Genomic DNA, 15,826 nt, shown 5'->3' on the forward strand with positions numbered 1-15,826 from the left:
ACGAGCGGAGGGCGGCGGCGGCGACGGCAGCAGCACACGCACGCGGAGCCGTGCACTCTCCGGCCGCCAACGCCGCCGCGTTACATTATTATAGAATGGAAACGGGTGTAAAATATTATTATTGTGCACCGCAACGCCATCTGTCGCGAGCGATTCGCGTCCCCGTCGATCTTCATCCACCGAGAGATTCGCGACTTCTGAACGGCTGCTACGTCGGTGATGGCGGCGACGGCACACAAACCATTTGTGCGTTTACATTGCTTGTGTGTTTGTGTGTTGTGTATGAGTACTGAGTGTGTATTTGTGTGTGTGTGTGTATTTTTTTCAGCCGATAAAATTTATCGGGGGCGGACGCATATGCGACGACGGCGTTGACCTTTTATTCATATCGACCTTGAACCCTCAAGGTCGTTTTTCTCACATTTTTGTTTCTCGCCCCACACCGCCCGCCGGCCCGGCTCGCCCACCCACCAAGCCACCCCGTCGTTCGCTTCCTTCCACCGGCGCGACGATGATAACAATATTATTATCATTATTATTGTTTTCGTTGTACAATAATATTGTTTTATTATTATGTGTACATTTATTCATATACATCAATGTCATCATCATCATAACGGACCGTTTGTTTGTTTAGAAGACGCATAATATTACGGTTATTAGAGTTTATTATCATTTCGATTATGTTGCGACGCTATCTGCGTTCGGCGTGTGTGTGCGTCCCGTGTTCGTTTTTACGTTTGCGTACCGCCTGCCCACGTCGACGCGCAGCACAGTCATCGCAGGTCGATCGAGCGTCGCTCTCCCTCCGTCCAATGAGTTCATCGGTGGACGCGTATTTCGTCTCTTCGTGGAGTTTTCTCGTGAAACACTTGACGACCGTTTCGTCTTTATGGTGGTGCGATTCCAAACAATTTGTACGCGCCACAAAATTGTCCGTCTTCCGCACACATCGAGCGTGGTTTTTTGTTTGTTTGTGGGGAGGCGGCAAAGTAGTCCAAAACATGGGTTTTCGAACTTTATTGCCTTACGAAAAACCCTAGCACGATATATTATTATGTAACGATTTGAAAAACGTACAGAATTTTCGTAAAATTTTAATGAACGACAATATTATAATATTGTTTCCTTTGCTCGTAGTCATTAAGATCAGGTGATCAACTGTCAATTATAGGTATTAGGCACATCGCACAGAACAATTTGAACTGAATTATATATTTTGATATTGCATTGTATAAATAAAATAATTATAATAATGATATATATTATATTACAATAATTCAAATTCTAATTTAAAACGACTCATAAGCCCTTCTATCAGAGTATGCCCGACGGGCGACGGCCGACACTAAAAAGAAAACGATAACCATTCGGCTATAATAGCCTATAGTGCACTATTGCACTATAATGCAGCTATAGGGACATAGGGTGTATACTAATATACTGCCATAATATCAAAGAATGCGTAAACCGTTTTATAGAGTATAGACATGACATGTATTACATAATAGAATTATTTTACATATATTATAGTCTACGCAGACGTAAATATAATATTACTAGTTGAATAGGTTGGCTTCACGCAGTCCCGGAATTATATAATAATGGGCCCTGCGACAAATAATAAAAGGGGGCCCCACCAGGCACCCTATATCAGACTCATCATAAATATACCTCCTAAATATTTTTTTAATTGAATGTGTTACAAGTGTAAAACAGTAAAACAATTAAGTACTTACGCATAGTATAATATTTAAAAAGAATGTTAATCTTAACCTTAACCAAAATACTTAATAAAAATAATTTACACATTAGACACATTACTTGTCTTATTTAAAACATTATTTTCTTGATTTGTTTTTATCAAAAGTCAATATTGTTTGTTTAAAATCAATAGGTAATCAATCGATGGTAAAATCATGTTTAGATAATATCATATAAGGAGTAAAGACTCTTGAGTTTGACTATATAGTACGGCCAGCGAAGAAAGCCACTTGGGGCGCTACAATCACGGCTCATTTTTCGCTGGCCGTACTATAGTTTTAAACTTATTTTTTATCCCAGCTTACTTGAAAACCAAGCCTGGATTAAGGTTACTATGCCTCATTGCCTCCCTAACCCTATTGGATATCAAACAATAGTGGGCCCCTGCCAGCAGTATACGTTTCCTATAATATATGAATTAATAAATTATATTTTATTTTCGTTTCCTCAAACCATTCCAATTTGGAAGTACCCATTTTATGGCTTTATGCACGTTATACGAAGCATCGAATGGTGGTTTACCGAGTTAATGAGATGCCAATATTTCTAAAATTGAATCCACTCATTTTTTATTGAAGATTCTATGTCATCTTTATACATAGAAATTAAATTATCCAAATTAAAGTTAATATTATTATACGGCTGGATATTTAATTTAGTGGTGAATAAAAAATGCTTACATATAGGTACTTAAGAGGATGCTACACAGATATTTGTTGTCTCCGTTTTACAAGATTCGTAGCATCAAGCTTCATAATAGGTCGACTTACTCTAATTTATAAGTTAACGGAGCTAAACACGTTTTCCTGGGCGTAAATTTGGTATATGTTACGCACTTTTAAAACAAAGACAACAAATGGATGTGTATTTTTTTTTATAGTGTCCTTTTAAATATGTAATATTATTATTTTTTAATTTACTTTATTTTGTATGGTAATGAAATTTAAAATTCTTAATTTTTGTTTGGGGGTTCCCTTATAGTTAGTGCCCTGGGAACCGTGACCCACTTCCGGGGGGGCCTTAGACCGGGCCTGGGCTTTGCCCATGTTTAGTTTTTTCGTGTTATAACTTTTTTGTATAAGTTTTTATATTACCGGTAAAGATTGCCTTTATTTCCTTATTAATATTATAATTAGTATGGTTATATAAAAATTCACCAATATTTAAATTGATAGGTATATTATTTTTTTCATGCCTTACACCCTTAGCCAGGGGTCTTCAACCTTTTTATGCAGCGGGCCACGTATTATTTTTTAATAATCTTGCGGGCCGCATTCGTAGTAAAAACATGTATTTTATACAAAAATTCAGTTTTATTATTAAAATTTCCATGATTACATTTTAAATTACAAATTATTATTATTATTATTATTAAAACATATATAGATAAACATTTTTTGTTAATTACAATTTTTTTATTTTATTTTTAGTGTGATAACTGACTCTGTTTTTCACTAACTAATTTGTTTATATTTGGTTGGATCTGCGACGAGGCAATTCTGAGTGAACTTTCCAAGTGACTGTCAGTTAACCGAGCTCTATTTTTCGATTTGACAATTTTCATTCGTGAAAAAATATGTTCACAAGTGTAAGTACTGCCAACAAGAGACATCATTCTTAATGCGTTGTTTCGAAGATTAGGATATGTCTCTGTGTTAATATATTTCGAATAAAAAATTGAAATTTCAACATTATTGTACTTTTCTTTTAATACTTTATTGTTTTGTAAATCAATGATCTCCATTTTCATGTTTTCTGGGACATCTTCAACTGGTAATGAAAATGGAATTGAAAACAAATTAAAATATGTTTCATTAGCTTTGAAATCTGAGAACCTCAACTTGAACTGGTGTTTTAAATCAGAAATTGCTTCTGCATATTTTTCTGTTGAAGTAACATTGTATTTTGACATACATGGGAAGTGAGCTGTGTTATTTTTTTTTAGCTGGATTTCCCACAGCATAAGTTTATTTTCGAAAGCTTTAATATGGTCGAATAAATTATGAATTAATTGGTTTTGACGTCGCAAGCGTAAATTCAACTCATTTAAGTGCAATGTAATATCCGTGAGATAGGCAATATCATTTTTCCATTCTGTATCATTAAGTCGTTCAAATTTTTTTCCTTTACTTGCAGCAAATACAAAAATTTCGTTTTTTAAATCAAAAACCCTTTTCAAGACTTTTCCTCTACTGAGCCAACGAACATCTGTAAAATAGATTACATCACCTTGTTCAGCGTCTATTTCACTTAGAAAGTTTTTAAATTCTCTATGATTCAATGCTCTTGATCTGATAAAATTTACTATTTTTACAACATCTTTCATAATAGTTTGAAAACCGACAGATTTTGCACATAAATTTTCTTGGTGGATAATGCAGTGATATTGCATCAGTTGTAAAGCACCACATGTACTCATTTCATTTTTAATTAGCGCTACGAGCCCTTCATTTTTTCCAACCATTGATGGGGCTCCATCTGTTATAACTCCAGAAAGGTTATTTAATTTGATGTCAAAACGGTTAAGTGTCGATATTAACGCATTAAAAATATCACAACTTTTTGTTGTGCCTTTCATTGGAAAAAGCGCGGCTAATTCTTCAGTGATATTAAAATTAGAATCGATACCCCGAACAAAAATTGCTAATTGAGCAGTATCTGACAAATCTGTACTTTCGTCAAGGGCCAGCGAATAAAAAATAAATTTAGAAATTCGTTCTTTTAGGGTGCTCTCAATATCAGTTCCTAGTTCTTCTATACGCCTTGCTACAGTTACACCTGATAAACTCAATTTGGAAAAAAGTTGTTTTTGTGCTGGACATAACATTTCAGAGGCCGCCTCCATGCACCCTTTTATAAATTCACCATCAGTGAACGGCTTCGATTTAGTGGCAATTTGTTGTGCTATTATATAACTAGGGCCTAACCTATTTATACACTATACACATAATTTGTCCCTGGTTGGATGTGGGATGTGGTTTGCGGTACGACGGCAGCGGCGACAAACCCTATCAAGTATTTGAATGTGTTTCGTGTTTTGAAAATGTGCCCTTATTTTTACATCCTCCCGAAAAATATGACCAAGAAATAACATCTTCTATTTTAAAACCATTTTTACAATTCGGTAAAATCCTTTCTCAGTGTAATAAATCATATAAAACGAAATTACTAACCAAATTTCATATTCTTAACTTCAGTGATTCCAAATAGGCGATTATTTACATTTTTACTCCTTTTAACTCTTTAACTTCCTTACAGGATGATGTTTTGAAGATCCTTTCTTAGAGAGTCTCTACTCTCTGCCTACTCATAGCTTCAGCGGTTCCGGCTAGGCGATGATGAACAAGTTTCTTTTATATTTATAGATAATGTATCAAGTACAGTAGCCGATTTCATTCGTTTTCTAGGGGGAGGGGGCAATATTTTTTGATCCAAAAATTCTACTCAAGAAGAAATCGCCGAATATTTGTTTTCTCTCTTAGACCCACGAGCATCATAGATAAAACGCTTTCACTTTAAGGGGGCTGGAAGCTCTCCGTTTCTAAGGAGTAAACGATAGGCAATTAGTTTATAAGTTGAAGTCGCGTAGTGCTGTTGTATGGGTATAGTAAATAAACATTTGTGTGAGTGTCCAGCGCGCCACCACTACTATACTCTGTTCAGATTAAGATTGAATCGCTCGCTAGACCAAAACACGTTTTTTTCGCGCATTCCGGACACCGGTGGGAGCGTATTAACGGCGGCCAGCACCGATCGACGACGGCCAGCGATGACTGTCGGCCAATCACAGAACGCATAGCCATCGCATGGGGGGGGGGGGGGGGGGTGGTCAGGCACTGTTTGGTGGCTCAGTCTGCATGCGCGAAGCCGGTTCAATCTTAACCTGAACTAGTAAATAATGTACTTTTTTATTTTTGTGTCTGTCATCACCTTTCAGGACAGTAAAAGTGCTTGGATTTTCTTCAATAGTAACTTTTCTGATAGGAAAGTGAATCTAGTTGGTACTTTGGGGGGTCAAAAGTAAAACTTTCCCAGTACTTTTCACAAGCGACGTGAAAAACAAAAGAAAAATTAAGGAAAAACGGGAATTTTTACGCAAAATCTGTTTTCGAGAAAATCGATTTTGGTTTTTGGTGTAACTCTAAAACAAATGACCGTAGGGATATGAAATTTTGACTGAATGTTTATATTAGCATTTTCTATACACCATAAAATTTACAAAATATTTTGACTCTTTTTGAGCTGTTTACGGCCATTGTCAGTTTTCAATTTTTTTAGTTTTTTTTTCTATAAATATCAATAAAATTTTATCTGTTGAGTAAAAAAGCTTGAAAATTTAATAGAAGGCTCCTAGGTTATTGTTTCAAAGGCAGATGAAAAAAATTAAAAATCCTTAGTCACAGTTTTTATTTATAAGCATTTAAAGTTCAAATTTTGACAAAATACGGAAAAATCACGAAAAATAGCAAATTATTTTGAGTTGAGAATTCATAAAAATTTTTCTTTTTAAATCTAAGATTTGAAAATGTAATATAAGATTACTGATAAGTTTGTCTACCTTTATCAAAAAAAAAATGTCTAGAAGAAACTTAAATTAAATTTTTATGAGCGTCTGAAATTTATATTTTTACAACATTTGATATTTACTCGATTTCTCATGTAACAATTTTCTTATTTTATTGTAATTAAAAAACGAATGACCGTAGATACTTGAAAATTTCACTGAATGTTTATAATAGCATTTTCTATACACCATAAAATGTTGAAAATATTTTGACTCTTTTTGAGCTGTTTACGGACATTGTCAGTTTTCTTTTTTTTTAGTTTTTTTTTCTATAAATATCAATAAATTTTTATTTGTTGGGTAAAAAAGCGTGGAAATTTAATATAAGGCTCCTGATATATCGTTCTAATAGCAGTTAAAAAATATTAAAAATACATAGGCTCAATTTTTTTTTATAAGCATTTAAAGTTCAAATTTTGACAACATATATCAAATTTATAATTTATTAATTATTTTGTGGTATAATATTTTGTTTAGTGCATACTGCATAATATGCATTATAATAATGTTTAACCATTCCAAAATATGACAGTAGCTGGTAAGTAATAAATAATAATCAATGCTTCAACTTATAACGGGACTTCGATATCTATTATTTATTATTATTTATATTCTGTGGATATTATATAGAAGTCTATGATTAAGAAATAACAGGATGTCAGCCGATACTATTTGTTTTCTCTCTCTGATCCACGCGCAACATACCAAATTTACATTTAGCAGAGGCGCAGAGCCCATGGCCGTGTTATTACCACGGTCTTAGAATAATTAGTTATTACTTATTAGTAATAAGTTATTACTATTATAATATTATTATCTAATATCATTAGTTTAATATTAGAGTGAATTCGCCCATTATCAAACTTTAAGTTAAGAACATTACCTGTGTCCCGACGTTGGCTGTTTTATGATATCTTAATTTTTAAGTAAGTTATGAGCGTGAAAATAATTACAATAATGTTGCGCGTCGGTCAGAGAGAGAGAGTAATGTGCTCATCCTCTTAATTTATTTGAAATATTTGTGATTTCGTAGACCTTATACTAATAGAGGGGACATATCGGGTTGTCGGGGTAGAGTGGTAGAGTAATGAGTATAATATTATACTATATAATTGAGTATAAGGTCTATGATTAATTTCTACTATTTTATAGATGATATAAATTAGATTAGACTAGATAGATTATAGATATATTTTCTTTTTTTTTGTCTTTCTAGTTAGTTTTATTTGTATTATTATCACTTTGTCTATTAGTTTCATATTATGTGCCAATTATTATGTAATGTTTTTTTCTTGTAAAAGGGCTTATGCCCGTTGCTTAGTATAATTTTCAAGGTTAGTTACATTTTGATACCTGTTATCTATACAAAGCATGGGTGCACGGCGTACAACCAACCACAGAATAGATAACGTACTCTATAGACATCTGCATTCATCGACCATCGTTCAAATAATCTAAATCCGTGGTTCAATCGTTGTCGTTATCTATAAAAAATACTTCATAGTTGATACTTCGTTACTTGTCTAAGATAGTACTATCTTAAATCGTGCGTGTGACTTACTGACTTGTCAGTAGTTGTGAGTTTGTGACTTGCAATGAAATGCGATGGTTTTCCTTGTTTTAATTTATATTACCATTTGTTAACTGTTTTTATTATAACAACAATTTCGGAATATTTTCAATCCAACTAGAAGACAGTCTTTAATTTTTGTAAAAAATGGATGTACTTCCGTATTGTTATGTCCGCTGCTGTAAGGCTTTAAGTAAAAATCCGAATATTACCAAGATAATCCACAGGTCGTTTTACAAGTAAAGAAATAAATGAATAATGATTATAATATTATTGTTGGTATTATTTTAATTGAATTTATTATAGGAATTTTGTAAACAATGATGATACATTTCTTAGTCGTTTAAAAAACATTTACAAATCGAAACTATTACCTCTTGAAAAAAAATATTTGTTTCATGAGTTTCATTTGCCAGTACTAACCGATCAAGATTTTGATGCTAAACCCATGGTACTATTTGTCGGTCAATATTCTACTGGCAAAACATCAATGATAAGGTAAATAAAAAGTTTTTGAAATCTATGCATAGACATTAAAAAATATGTAATGATTTTTTTTTTCGTTAAATTTTTTGTTTTAGATATCTAATTGAAAAAGACTATCCGGGTATTCGTATAGGCCCGGAACCAACTACAGATAAATTTATGGTGATCATGGGTGGTGATAATGAACAGTCTATACCTGGTAATGCTCTTGTAGCTGACCCATCTAAACATTTTTGTGACTTGTCACGGTTTGGAAATAAGTTCTTAAAAAAACTTGGTTGTGGAATTGTGAATACTCCATTATTGAAATCTATCACATTTGTTGATACACCTGGTATATTATCGGGAGAAAAACAAAGAGATCAACGAGAGTATAGTTTTAATGACACTTTAAATTGGTTTGCTGAGCGGGCAGATATGATAATATTGACTTTTGATGCTAATAAATTGGATATCTCAGATGAATTGAAAGCAGCCATTGATGTATTAAAAGACCACGATAACAAATTAAGAATTATTTTAAATAAAGCAGATACCATTGAGTAAGTTTTGAACTAGGTTGAATTGAATACTGTATTTTTAGATAAAACCACAATAATTAAAATAATTACTCGTTCTCTGAACTTCTATGAAAACATTTAAAGTAAAAGTACTTGAATATGATTGAATTTGATTTTAAATACATATAAGCATGGAATTACATATTAGTAAGATATACCCATTGTATAGCTGTATAAATTATGGATACATAATTATATTTGGCTTAAGAAATATTTAGTTTATACAAATTGTAATTTATTCTTTACTAATATTTAGAAGTATATTTTTTGTACGTTTTTCCATTTTTTTACTGAGCTATGAAGTATAATTTAGGTGAGGTTTCTCGAAGTTTTATTTAACTACATGTAGTTATAACATTTTATTTTGCATAAAAAAGCATATTTAGGTGTTCGAGAATATTTAAAAAAAATTATTTTGATTTGTTACATTTTTTTTACACATTTAATACATTAAAAAGTTTATTTAAATTGTTATTCTTGTAGTTCTATTATCTAACTTTTTAACACTTAAGCATAATAGAACTTGTTATTTTTTTTCCGTAAAATCATATTTAAGGGTTAGACTGTTAATGAATATTTAGAGAATATTTGAGGTACTTCAGGGTTATCTCGACTACCAAAAAATTTCCAAGACTACCTGTTATAATCTTCTTGGCTATCTTAAATAGCACAATTTTTAAATTACAAGTATATATTCATTGTATATTTTTGAAATTTAATTAACATTCAGTTAATACATATTACATTTATTTGATAGGTCACAAAAAATATTATATATTTATTAGATATGTATTATCACATTATTATTCAATAATAAACAAATTGTAAGTACATTTCTTACAATTTGTTGAATAAACAATGTTTTTTAATTTCTAAAATATATAATTTGCTTTATAGATAACAATCTTAATTTTAAAATGTCAAATGGTTAGATAAGATTTATTAATATTTATAGTATCTTAATTTTTTTTAACAATAATGAGCTATTAATATTGTTTAGAGCAAGACAGAGTTTAGATATCATCTATGTTCGGTTCTGAAAAATATTAGTTTAATAACAATTTATTCAATTTATCTAATTTAATCATTTTTTTTTCATACTAAACAATTAGAATTGGTGTTGATTATTTTTTTATAGTGCAAGAGAATTGCTAAGAGTTCACGGTGCACTTATGTGGGCTCTCGGAAAAACAATTAACTGTCCAGAAGTTCCTAGAGTGTATATTGGTTCATTTTGGGATCAACCTTTTAAAAATGATGTTAATCGGATGTAAGTTTATATATAGTTAATTTACTATAAAATTGCCAATTATGAGGGAAAATTAAATCAATATCAACCATTAATCAATTTTAGCTACCTACTTGAACTTTGGATTAGTTATTCGTTCATAGTTTTTAAATCTTTATTGTTAGAATATTATAACTATTTGCACAGTATAGTGAATACTGGTTACTGATATTTGAATTCAATAAAATTGTATAGTGTATTTGAAGTGTATTTTTCAAAAGCATATTAATTAAGCTTGTATTTAAAAAAAATATGATTAGCTGTTCACCGATCAAAAATTAATACTGGAATTAAGATAATATTATACATACTTTATTCTAATATAATCTTTGTTTGATAAATCAATTTTGTAAAAAAGAAACCTGTTTAAAGCTTACACTTATTACAACTTATAATATTTAAGTATACAAGCATTAATTTTTTTTTATTTATTGATCTTGAGCCCGGCAGCTGAGGCCATTAGCTATTTTTGGTTTTTTACTGTAGGTTATTAAGTCGGTAGGGGGAGGAACACGTATGTGTTTAGTTTGGCAGAATTTTTGATTGGACACCCGTAGGTATCTGCCATGCCTGGGTGGGGGATGGCGACACTTGTTCTCCGGACACCGTGACTTTTCCGAAGAAAAATGCCGCCCATGGCCTAGGAATCGAACTCGGGTCGACTGCATCGCAGCCGACGCCTTGGTCCGCTCGGCAACTCCGTCTCCCAAGCATTAATTTATTGAAACATGTGTCATAATATAATCGATGTAATCAAATTATTCCTAATGATTGAAAAATTAAGAAATAATGATTGATATATGCTTATAATAATTTTGTATATTTACATTTTAATAGTATTTCATTGTATCTTTAGTATGTTTAACGAAGAAGAAAATGACTTATTTCAAGATATGAAATGTCTTCCCCACAATTCAGTCATATCTAAATTAAATAATATTGGAAAGAGAGCAAACACTGCGATTGTAAGTATTATTATTTATTAGTATATTATATTGTATATAGTATACTAAATATTTAATTTTATGGGATGCAAAATATGAAAAAATTAATAACTAACTTAAATATTATTCTATATTTTAAAACCCTGTTTAAGGTACATGCATATATAATAAGCGAGCTCAAATCACGTTTGCCACTATTATTAAGGATTATAAATAAAACTCATCATCAAAATGAGTTAATAAATAATTTGGAAAGTGTGTTTTGTGATATCCAAAATAAGTACAAAAACCTTAGTGTGGGTGATTTTCCAGATGTTGAAAATATGAAGGTTCAAATAATACTTGTTTATCCTAAAAAATATCATATAATATTTTTCTTTTTTTTTTTTATATAATCTTATAGGCAATGTTAAAAGAAAAAGATTTTTCTTCTTTCAACTCTTTAGATCAAAAATTAATCGATAGTGCATCAAATTTAATGGATGGATTCAGTATGGAAATGACAATGAATGATGTAGAAGTGCAAAGTATGTTTTCATTTGATTCAAGTTATATTTTATATTAATATTTACAACTAAGAATACTTAGATACTTAATAATTAAAATTGGGCACAGTAGGTACCTAATACAAACATAAATTATTAAGAATAGTTAAATAAAAAATAGCATTTTTTTTCTTTTAATAGTAACTTGTATATTAAAAATACATTCAATTATTTTTAAGCATCTAAAATATTTAAACAAATAATTTAATTAATCATTGATTAATTAGTTATGAGTTATGACAATAATTTAAAATTAATTATGATTACTTAATGCAAAGCCATATTAGGAAATTTCATGTTTATAGACAACAATATTTTATTTCCATGAAAAGTGTCAAAAGAGAGATGGTAAAAAAATGTGTACAGATCTAAATTTTGAGGTTGAATTGTGAAAATGTACAGAAAATGAGATATTTCATTACTCTGGATATGATCATCATTCAAATAGTAAATACTTTATAAATATAACTGATTCTATTTTGTCTGTTTAATGTGTGTGTTTCACAATGTTGAATAATATAATATACCTAACCGTTGAACCGCATAATTTAATATTTATTTCATATATTATTCATTCATATTTTGTCGCCTTTGTCCTCCCCCCCCCCCCTCATACTACTTAGGATACCATACAGGATAGACTACGTCAATCTTAGCTTCTCGTATTTCCTTATCCTAATTCATAGGAGTTTTTAAATTATTAGGTGGATACTCACTATAACTAACATAGATTTAGGGTTAGATGCACATATTGTTGCATATATACCAGGATTCTTTGATATTTTAATCTCAATAAAGCTAAATATTGTTAATACTTATCATATAATTATTTTTATATCTTACAGGTAATATAATTCCAAGTAAAAATGATATTTCAACTCCTTTTACTGCAACAACCGAAGGAATTGATGAAGGCAAATTTGACCAAAGATGGATTGTTGATTATTACAGGGAACCTTTTGACAAAATTTTTAATAATCTGATAAAGAATGATGGGAAAGTAGTTCGCTCGGGTAAGTAGATGGCTTTATAGTATACCAATTACTAATATAACATTTTGATTACCCAAATCATCAGTGTTCACAAAGTTCATTTAAAAATTTAAATTGCTTCCGTTCACTTTCTTTTATAAAAAAACACGTTCATTTTCACGTTCTTAAAACAATATATAAACTCATTTATCTGGTTGTACATTTTTATTAGGTATTTTATAAAACTTATAATAAAACTTTTAGTGGCTTGGCATGGCGCGTTGGCTGCTACCAGTCACGGAATGCGACTGGGAGTAAGGAACAGCCACAGCTACTAGCTCCCGGATGGGTGACCATCCGGGTTCATAGTAGTTAAAAACCTTGCCACACATACACGTGTTTGCTACATACCGTTACAACCGTACAACAATCGTAAAAACAAACTACCGTACCAACTTTACCCCTAGTCCCTATCACATTTCATAACCCCTACAACAGCTAATGGCCTTAGTCGCCAGGCTTCAATAATAAAAAAAATAATAAAACTGAGTATGGTACAAATAATTTTGAAGACATTATATCCACATTATATCCACATACTATGTTGTCTCTATCTTATAAATACACAACATAGCAAATTTAAGAACAGCAAACCCAATTTTGTGTCTTATCATTTCAAATTTTAATTTTTATATAATAAATTACTATTTACTTATAACTCACTTAAAATTTCTTAAATATTGTATAATATGAATATATTGGTACTATAACATATTGATAATATTAAAATGAAATGTTGAAAAGAAATTTAATTTGATCAACCTAAAAATAATTCAAGTTCCATAAAAAAAAATATTTTCTGTTCCTGATTTATTTGATAATATTAAGTGAGCGATGTTCTTTTCAAACACCACAAAAGGCAAATAATTCAGTATTGAAATTAATGCTTTTGTTAATTGTCATAATTTAAGCTCTATAAATAGTACTTTCTAATCTATTTTGTTTTATTTAGCTGCTAAAGAAGAATTTCTACAGTCAAAATTACCAGATTCAGTACTATCCAAAATATGGAAATTAGCTGATCAAGATGGAGATGGTCTTTTGGATTCTGACGAATTTGCTTTAGCTATGTATTTAATCAAGATTAAATTAGAAGGTTCGGAATTGCCGAACACTTTACCAAAACATTTGTTGCCCCCATCAAAAACTAATGATTCATTAAATATCATTCCTAAAGATTTAGAACCTTGAACAGGCCTACTGTATAAAAAATTGAATAATTTCATAACTATGATAATTTTTACTATAAAACATTATTTTTATACTAGCTGAAAACTATTTCATATGTTAATATTGATGTATCATACAATTGATATTCAACAATGTGTGTATGTTTAAATTATTTGTTATAAAATACATCATACATTCACAACATAGAAAAAACATGTTACCAAATTACAGGACTTAAATAAAATAGTATTTGATAATGATAAAATAATTATAAAATATATTTTTTTATTAACTGTTCATATTTTACTACTTCTATCAATTAGATTTTTTGTGTATGTATTGCACTATAAAAGGTATATTTTTTTAAATAAAATGTTTTGGTAAAATAGTACAAGTGTAAATGCGTTTTTTTTCTTTTAAAATTTTACATTTTTCTATTTGATTGAGCAGAGTGGTTTGTTTTGTGCCTTTAACTATAAATATAAAAATAAAAGATTATCTTGAATTGGCACATACAACCAGTGAGATATTAAGTAACAAGTATTAAGTATAGTATTTTGAGAAGAATCCCCCCTCCACTGTGCTAGAAATGATAATAAAACTCCTGGGAGAGTGTATCCGATTTATAGATTTTAGACTTTGGGTGGAATGATGAATTATATTATATTATATTGTTTTTATAATAATTTGTGTATAAACACGACTTATAGAAGAAAACATTTTAAAATTATTTTGTAGTTAAAAATGTACAAGCATACAAATTAACTAACCCTGGTTAGATATTTATTGTGTTTAATATAAATCACCAACAACTATTAATTAGCGTCAGGGGCGTAGTATTTTTTAAATAAAATATTTAATTTAATAAAAGTTATCAGTTATTTTTAGGATACGTAACATGTTTGATGGTTTCTTACACAGTAGGGCATACGGGCCGCCAGGCCACCACACAGATTCCTATAGAAATTAGTATAGAAGTTAGTATTGCAGAAATCTTTGTAAATAAATATTGTAATTTTATATTTTTTTCTGATTCATATATTTTTTTCTTATGGGTTCCATATCATGCAATGATATTTTTGCTTTATCTGCCCCCACTTCTTTGCGAAATTTGTTAACTAGCTTCCAAATTGTTAGATGAATAGGTATGTCCGATTAAATGCGCAAACCTATTGTTCCAGATTTCACAAATTTTATTTGTACGGTGTCTGGAGTGTAATGTAGCCTCGTGTTCGTTCCATATGTTTCAGGTGGGTACAAATGTACAATGACTAATTCCGTCTGAATTTTGAAACCCCGATTTGTCTGTATGTTCCAGTAACATATGTCGCATCAGAATAATCAATTATATCTGTATTATCGGGTGCACAAATTGATTTCAACTTTTAAGACGTACTTCATGCCTTCAATCGCTTTTTTCACCGGAAAAAAAGCTAAGCCATCGATCATATACTACAATAATGGCTAAAGACGTTATCATGATTATAATAATTATTTAGTAATCTTAACTCTTGTAGTTTTCGCTGCGTGCTTGAGCACAAATGATAAAACAACCTTGTATTACCAAATATTCACTAATAACGGTTTTTGCTGCTTGGATAGCAGCTTGTTCGAAGTCCATGTTCATTATCTGAAGATCGGGATAAACATTGTTTTCGGAACATTTATTGAGAATTGCAGTAAACAAAATATTGAGGTAATAAATTTGTTCATACTTTTTAATTCTAATAACATATAAAATTGAAAAAAAAATTTGGAACTCAATTTATAAAGTTTCCATCGCAGAACCACGTATCTATCTCTGATAAATTAACTAATCCTTCATCCAATGAAAAAGTTATTATTCGCTCATATGATCCCGGATCATTATCACAAAGCAAGAATCGTCCGTATTTGTACATTGC

The 15,826-nt window shown here is 30.5% G+C and overlaps 2 protein-coding genes across 2 annotated transcripts; one reads left to right on the forward strand and one right to left on the reverse strand.

Annotated features, from left to right (window-relative positions):
- Positions 1-3,190: 3,190 nt before the first annotated feature.
- On the reverse strand, positions 3,191-4,609 carry LOC132953050 (general transcription factor II-I repeat domain-containing protein 2B-like). The gene is made up of 3 exons (XM_061025599.1): positions 3,994-4,609; positions 3,479-3,648; positions 3,191-3,412 (listed from the first exon to the last, which is right to left on the reverse strand). Exons 1-3 carry the CDS (start codon positions 4,607-4,609, stop codon positions 3,191-3,193), a joined length of 1,008 nt encoding a protein of 335 aa, XP_060881582.1.
- A 3,134-nt stretch (positions 4,610-7,743) lies between these two features.
- LOC132952858 (EH domain-containing protein 3-like) lies at positions 7,744-14,310 on the forward strand. The gene is made up of 9 exons (XM_061025318.1): positions 7,744-8,137; positions 8,205-8,396; positions 8,480-8,926; positions 10,083-10,214; positions 11,089-11,197; positions 11,329-11,505; positions 11,580-11,703; positions 12,567-12,734; positions 13,705-14,310. The coding sequence occupies exons 1-9, from the start codon at positions 8,046-8,048 to the stop codon at positions 13,941-13,943; spliced, it is 1,680 nt and encodes a 559-aa protein (XP_060881301.1). The 5' UTR covers positions 7,744-8,045; the 3' UTR covers positions 13,944-14,310.
- The last annotated feature ends 1,516 nt before the right edge of the window (positions 14,311-15,826 follow it).

The sequence above is a fragment of the Metopolophium dirhodum genome, chromosome 9, assembly GCF_019925205.1.
Source record: "Metopolophium dirhodum isolate CAU chromosome 9, ASM1992520v1, whole genome shotgun sequence".
NCBI classification, from domain to species: Eukaryota; Metazoa; Arthropoda; class Insecta; order Hemiptera; family Aphididae; genus Metopolophium; species Metopolophium dirhodum.

What these genes read in the sequence shown, in the direction of transcription:
- LOC132953050 (XM_061025599.1), bottom strand. Translation starts at nt 4,609, where the DNA reads ATGGAGGCGGCCTCTGAAATGTTATGTCCAGCACAAAAACAACTTTTT. An exon ending in TGAAATAGACGCTGAACAAG is followed by an intron (nt 3,649 to 3,993) that starts GTGATGTAATCT and finishes TTACTTCAACAG; the next exon opens with AAAAATATGCAGAAGCAATT. An exon ending in TTGATTTACAAAACAATAAA is followed by an intron (nt 3,413 to 3,478) that starts GTATTAAAAGAA and finishes ATTAACACAGAG; the next exon opens with ACATATCCTAATCTTCGAAA.
- LOC132952858 (XM_061025318.1), top strand. Translation starts at nt 8,046, where the DNA reads ATGGATGTACTTCCGTATTGTTATGTCCGCTGCTGTAAGGCTTTAAGT. An exon ending in GAATGATGTAGAAGTGCAAA is followed by an intron (nt 11,704 to 12,566) that starts GTATGTTTTCAT and finishes TATATCTTACAG; the next exon opens with GTAATATAATTCCAAGTAAA. An exon ending in TGGGAAAGTAGTTCGCTCGG is followed by an intron (nt 12,735 to 13,704) that starts GTAAGTAGATGG and finishes TGTTTTATTTAG; the next exon opens with CTGCTAAAGAAGAATTTCTA.